General features: G+C 43.3%; 1 protein-coding gene across 3 annotated transcripts in view; it reads left to right on the top strand.

Annotated features, from left to right (window-relative positions):
* The first annotated feature begins 756 nt into the window (after positions 1–756).
* The window catches only part of LOC105558714 (nitrogen regulatory protein GLN3), a 12650-nt gene continuing 6301 nt past the window's right edge, over positions 757–7105 (top strand). For 2 of the 3 annotated variants that reach the window (XM_012006549.1, XM_012006548.1), the window contains exons 1-4: positions 758–1104; positions 2396–2551; positions 3621–4078; positions 5090–5336. In XM_012006549.1, coding sequence (XP_011861939.1) covers positions 964–1104; positions 2396–2551; positions 3621–4078; positions 5090–5336 — 1002 coding nt within the window. In that variant the 5' untranslated portion in view covers positions 758–963. Of the gene's footprint in view, positions 1105–2395; positions 2552–3620; positions 4079–5089; positions 5337–7105 lie in introns of all 3 variants that reach the window. The other variant, XM_012006550.1, reaches the window with a different exon arrangement.

Genomic DNA, 7105 nt, shown 5'->3' with positions numbered 1-7105 from the left:
TACTGTCCCGTGGAGCGTATTAAGCGGAAGCGTAACCAGCGGATCGCCAATCCACGGATCCGTTTCAACGGAATCTTGAAAGGGCTCTATCAGAAAGATTCCGTGATTGGCGATCCGCTGGTCCGCTTCCGCGTAATCCGCTCCATGGGACAGTAGGGGCCAAACTCCGGCGTACGAAAAACAGCGGATTGTCTGTGATTGGTCGTAGAGTTCGATACGCCTGATACGCGCGTATCGCGATACGCGCCATGGGACGGCACCCTAACGCCCGTATCAGGGGCTCGATTCTTGAATATATTCGAAGGAGAAACGTATACGAAAACTCTGCTCTGACAGAAAAGTTGAAAATCTCTTGGTTAAAGCCATGCAAGTACCCAATCAACTTGCAACTTTTCTGTAAGAGCAGAATTTTCGCATACGTTTCTCCTTCGAATAAATTCAAGAATCGAACCCCAGAAAAGTTGCAAGTTGATTGGCTATTCGCATGGCTTTAACCAATCGACTTTCAACTTTTCTGTCACAGCAGAATGTTCGTATACGTTTCTTCTTCGAATGATTTCGAGAATCGGACCCCAGACTAGCGACTCGCGATTGCGATTACATCAGCGACTGCGATTGGCTAGGCGGCCATGAAAATTTGAGATAGCCAATCGTGATCGCCGATGCAATCGCAGTCGCGAGTCGCCGGTGTGATACGAGCATAGGGCCTCGAGTCCCCAGCCGCCGGCGCGTTTTTCAGGAAGCTTCCCCCTCTTCGTACGATGCGATTCATGGCGGTGCGTGTACTGTGCCGCTGACAATGAGCCGCGGCGGTGACTGTGATAAGTGATCCGTATAAACCCATCCTGATCGCTGAACGCGAGCAGTGGCAGTGGAGAAAGATCGCACGTCGGCCGCTATTAGAGCACACCTCTTGATGACTCGCGCTTTACGTGGGCCGCAGGCAAGCCGGAGCTCGCAATTATGTTCGATATACCGCAGAAGTTCTACGAGCTGTGTCGCCTTTGTTTATCCCTCGACGACGGTGTCAAGTATTCCATATTCGAGGAGGGGGGCGCCCAGCAGAATTTCGCCGAGAAGATATCGGCGTACCTGTCAATCACGGTGAGATAGGCCGCGGCTATCTGCATTTTATCGGACGCGACCATCTGTGGTATCTCGCCGCGGCCGAGTGTATGCGTCTCTCCGTCTGCGTCGTTCTCATCGTCGCCGTGCTATCGCCCTCTCTCTCTCTCTCTCTTCCTCCTCTCTCTCTCACCCTCAACTCGCTCGGCTTTTAGAGGCGCTCTCGCGCGCCCTGCCGCGAGACTCGGAGTCGCTCCTTACTCTCGCCGTTTCTCTCTAGCGCGCGCGTTCCCGCAATCGCGCTCGCACTCGCGCACTCGGGCGACCGCGTCACCGCGCGGACGCGTGTCTGTGTGTGCGCGTGTGCGCGCGCGCGTGCCTCTGTGTACGTGCGTATGCATGTGCGCGTGCCACGAGAGAAAGTTTGGCAAGAGATGTGTCCGCGAGATAAGCCGACGAGGAGCAGCAACGGCATTTAAAATGGCAGTGATAAGCACCGCGCGCGAGCGTAGCGAGCGGAACTACGGCGAGCCGCGCGAGCCGTAAAGGGGGGGGAGGAGGGAAGGCCGCGGCTCCTTATTTGGGCGGCCTGTTATCATGTTTCACACGCGTATTCCGTTGTCACGCACCGCGCGCCGCTCGCTTATCGGCCCACCTCGTTCTTTTAAATTACCGGAGGCGCGTCCATTCCCCGACGATCGGCCGTTACTCGCGCCGTTCGGCGACGGCCGCGCACGGGCTCGCTCGATTCTATTTCGCCAGGCCTCGAGGGCCTTTATCGCGGTAGACAGCGCGTCCTCCTGTCCCGCGATTCTTACATAAGCGAGAACCAAAGACGCGCGCGCTCTCGACATTTTACTAGGTGGAACGTTGCCCCGAGGACCGCACGTCGGTCCCATTTTGTCATTGGTAAATTTTTTATTTAAATAAAGTCCCGCGGACACGCTATTTTTACCGCGAGGTCGTCGGTTATCGAGTGTTTGCTGGAGATCGAACTGACGGCTTCTACTGCAATTGCTCTCGATTTTACCGCTGGATCTTGTTGCGGAAATTTATTTAACGCCGCCGCTCATTTGCCGCAACTGTGACGCGCGATCCCGGAGAGCCAAGGTTTTCCAGAAAGTGAATCACTGAGACTCTGCAATAGTTTTTAATATCAGTGACACAATGGCTGATTATAGAGCAACGAGGGTATTGGGCTCGTCAATTAGCGCATTGAATTCACGCGCGAGCAACTGAAAACCGATGATTTTCCAGTAACGCGGCAAATGTGTGGCGAACTCGAAGCGCACTGGCTCTTGTTACGTGATTGTGTGTGTGTTCTCAATAGGTAAAAGACGATGATTCCCTACCGCCGGTTATCTGCCAGCAGTGTGCATGCAAGCTGAGCATGCTGGACAACTTTCGCGAACTGTCGCAAAAGTCTGATGTCATACTCAAACAGTACCTGGATTGTACCAAGCAACTGTCGTCCCATGACGAGCAGGTATTCGATGTGTACATTTGAGATAAAAAGTAATCAATTGGCCCGCCGTTCCGTTGTTTAGTAGATTCACATGGAATTTGCATCCGAGGACTGTGTTCGCAGTCCGTTCTTACATTTAAGATCACCTTAAGTGCAATCTTACACTCAGAAAAATATCCCACCGACACAGGTGGGTTTCTGGGCGTTGCAACCAAGATCTATCGCTACTTTGTACATTAATTTTCAACAAAATTTACAGCAGCAACTTTCTAGCAATACTGCCTGAGAAATTTAGGTTTCGTGGCTAAATATTGATTATCCGCAGCTAGAACAATCTTTGCAAGGAACGTAATCAAACGTTGTAACGGGTGGACGTCACAGAAAGACTTTCTTTCTAACATTCGTTAACAGTTGAGATAGAAATTCTGTGCAAATTGATCTCTAGGCGTCGCAACCAAGATCTATCGCTACTTTGTACATCTGCTTTTCTACAAAATTCACAGCGGCAACTTCCTAGCAATACCGCCTGAGAAATTTAGGTTTCGTGGCTAAATATTGATCGTTCGCGTTGGATAAATATGTATTTCAGTACCGCAGCTAGAACGATCTTTGCAAGGAACGTAATCAAACGTTGTAACGGGTGGACGTCACAGAAAGATCTTTTTTCTAACGTTCGTTAACAGTTGAGATAGAAATTCTGTGTAAATTGATCAAACACATCTCCAAAAGAGCGAGATTCCACTCGAGAAAATTTAGAGTACTTAATGCTGCTCTGTGGTCGGTATTCACGGCCCGCTTTTATATTTAAGATCTTAAGTACAATTTTCATGTTGCAAATGTAGAGATTAAGATGATGTTGAAATAAGAACGGACTATGAATGGTTCACAGTGTCTTAAGATCGCACTTAAGACGGTTCTGAATGTACTAGCTTAGATATTCGTAATCAGATGTTACGTTCAAGACTGTCTTTGGATGCTCTTTAGCCAATACATCGGTACATTTAAATTCACGACGGTCTCGAGTGTAAGATCCTGGGGAAGGGAGAAGAGGGACATGTACACACGCCTTTTCTCTCTCTGTTACCTTTAGAAAGAGTCTTTCTCCACTGCCAAAGTAGCGGGCGAGAGCCCTCTGCAATCGTTCCTCGAATTGAGCAGGATGTTGTTCAAGGAGGAGCCTAACTCCGAGCCGGCCAGCATTAATCAAAACGTAATACCTCAAACACAAACGCATCATCTGGAGTTGCAAAGCAGCAATATGCGAGAACACGATAATATTAAGTGCGAGCCAGACGATGACAGCAGTTCCAACAGCTCCGATCCTGAGCGACTGGAGATTGAAGATCGCGACGAGCAGGAGATGGAAGGCGAGGAGAACGGTTACGACATGACCGTCAGCAAGAGGATTCGGGTCGACAGCAACTACGACGGCTCCGAGTCCAACACGGCGAATTGCAGTCCGGTTAATAGAATGGACACGCCGGAGAGCAATTGCTCCGACACCAACATCGATCAGGAAACGACGAAGCTGTGGCAGGCTCTAGCCAAGTAAGTAAGCCCGACCAGTTGTCGTTTGTCCGGCAAATATTTGTTCGCCCGATATCCCAGTCGGTAGCTAAGGTGCACAAGTGCATCCCATGTGAGCCTTACAGATAAGATAGGCGACATTGTGTACTTCATTTTCAGAGTCAATAACACGAGAGCATTACTGTGTAATACTAATTCGCTATTGTGGCTACACTTTTAACCGAAAGTTAAACAAGTGGTGGAAAAACAAACTTTGGGTGAAAAAAAGGTGTTTCTTACTCCCTAAAAATGGGGGTTTTTATCCCATTGATTACTCTCGGGTGTGTTCAGTTTCCTAAATTTATAGCAGACATCTAGTTTCGTTTATTGAAATACAATTTTGACAAGTCAGCGCCAGTTTATTGTTCAATGTTCTATGGTATTTTCGCATAATAAGAAAAGTAACAGATTAATTACGCCTGAGAGTTTTCTTGAGCTTCATGAAACTTCACAAATAAACATAAAAAATTCAATCTATTTTTCACAATTGCTAAAAAGACAATTTTTTCCCCCAAAATATCGACTTTTTATTTAAGGTAAGAAATTACCTTATTTAAAAAAATGTTTGTTTTTAATCTCCACTTTTAACATGTTGCATTGTGTGATTACAGTGTCATGTTCCCACGTTGTGTATAAAATGACTAGTTATGTAAACGATGAAATTTAATTACTTCACTTTTATCGCTGCTTATCGAAGTAAATTCTGTAAAGCCGTCGCTATTTTTATAACAAATTTGTTCTTGTTATTCAGATTATGGCAAACAAGTCGTGCCATACGCTATCCAATTAACTGCTTGCGTTGCAAATTATTTTGTCAAATCTGGCGATAAAATTGTGATCGAGTATCGCCTTTAATAACCGTCTCGCTAATAAAGACTGCAGTTTGCGATTGCAAATTAAACTGGTAGTATTACGATCCAGCGGACATTCGCAAGTCGGCACAGTGTTAAAGTTGCACAATTACACGCGTTCGTTTATATTTTGTTAACGCAGCAATAGAAGCTTGGAAATTACGCGAACAAATGGTGATAAATTGAACAATGGATTCACCGGCGAAGCGACTAATCTGCTGCGCTCTTTGATCAACAACAGGCAGATCGGTATTACTGCCATTGATTCGGACAAGATGTCTCCGCAAATCAGATTCTACAGGGACACCCAGGGGACAGCTACCGAGCGTGCGTTGACCGATTTCCCTGTGCTCGGTAATCGTACCAATATAGGAAGCTTAGAAAATAAGGTAAGCGGGAATCAACTGCAAAGTTAAACGCTTCTGTAAACGAGTGTAAATAAATTAAGGAAAGTGCTCGTTAAAGTTATAAGAATAAGGCCAATTCTCGAGCTAATGCAACCCAAGGAAGACGTAGTCAAAGTGATGTCATTTTGATGTTATAATTACACGGCAGAAAAAGTCAATATAATGATTTTTGGTTATAAAATTTGACTGTTTGTTGACGTTAAGAAAATGCTAGTACAATAGGGATCTAATATGGCAGATTTGTTTACTGTAACATTATAGAAAGGTTGAAAACATAATACTTTTATATATTTTTCAAAATATAAAATTTATATATATATATATATAAAGCTTTCTTTTTTAAATTGCACTTTCTTTGCACAGTATTTACAGTACAACTATTAAACATTAATATTTCCAGCCTGTTTGCAAGAGCATAGCGCAGACTATAACATGTAAACTAATATTACATTTTTATATGCAAAGAAGAAACTTGTTTACGTTTAACAGAAAGCGCAAAAAAATAGTTTTGATAAACGCAAAAGTGAAACCAACTGAAAAGTACATAAATTTTTGTATTACAACTGAAAAATATAAAGAACTCATTTATCAAGTATACAAAAATAATAAGAAATAAAAAGCTAGCTAATTTGCATTACGAACGCAAAGTCATCTTTCCGTTCACTGAATTGCATATGTTGCTATGTCGGAGTCAATTTTTCGCCTTCACTTAAAAATTGCGTGGCTGTTTTGAGTCAAAATAAAGTTATTGTGACTTTTTATTGACCTTAGGGTGTTCATTGGGAAGATGTTAGTTAATCTCACAATTAATCTTATTCACAAATATACGTAAAACGTACATAAATATACATTGAATTTAAATTTGACAATTCGACGGTTAAAAAATTTACGTTAAAAGTTTACAATTTTTTTAATTCTGCTCCTCTGGAGTTCACGACACACATGTATAAAGATAGAAATCGCGAGGTAGCAAGAGAGAGAGGGGGAGAAATTTACATTTAGATCAGATAAATACAGATTTACAATCCACGAAAATGTTTGTACTTTTTGTGAATCGTTTTTGTGAATCGTTTCTGTGATTCGTTTGCGTGTAGTAGACGTGCCTTGTCCTGCCTCGTCCTAAGCAGACAAAACATTCCACGAAAATGCCTCGCCAAATGCGAACATCTGTATGTCTGGTAAATAGAGGAAAAAGGCCCAGGTATAGTGGCGGGAAAAACTCAGGTCATTGGTTAAGCCGTCCGTTGACCCATCGGTCGGTCGGGAAATTCTTTTAAGGCTATTCAGGATATATTCCAGGTAGAATTCCGTAAATAATAGATAATCGGAAACTTGGGACTCCGTTCGCCTTCTATTAATGGATATCAGGACATAAAATATGTATGGGAAAGATTTCAGCATATTAATAGTGGGACAAATATTATTAAAAATTACTTCTCCTTAACCGTGTCCCTTTATTACTCTCGTTTTTTTTCCAACAATCTCATTAAACATCTAAATAATTTGAATAGTCTTTTTCTTTTTTTCCCCCATATAATAACGATCTTTTTTACAAATTTAAACTGACAGCATAAAGTATTTTCAAATAGATACAGTAAAATCTCGATTTGACAGTCATATTCCGATAATGAATTTCGGACGAAACAAAATACGTATCGTATTTGATTTACATAATATATACAGGGTGTACCGCAATTCGTGACCGAAATTTTAATAACATATTTTTGAGCAAAATGTAAGACGAAAATCCT

The sequence above is a fragment of the Vollenhovia emeryi genome, unplaced genomic scaffold, assembly GCF_000949405.1.
Source record: "Vollenhovia emeryi isolate VEMERY1.0 unplaced genomic scaffold, V.emery_V1.0 DF939317.1, whole genome shotgun sequence".
Classification (NCBI taxonomy): Eukaryota; Metazoa; Arthropoda; class Insecta; order Hymenoptera; family Formicidae; genus Vollenhovia; species Vollenhovia emeryi.
Note: the sequence above shows the minus strand (reverse complement) of the source record. Positions and strands in the feature narration are given on the sequence as shown.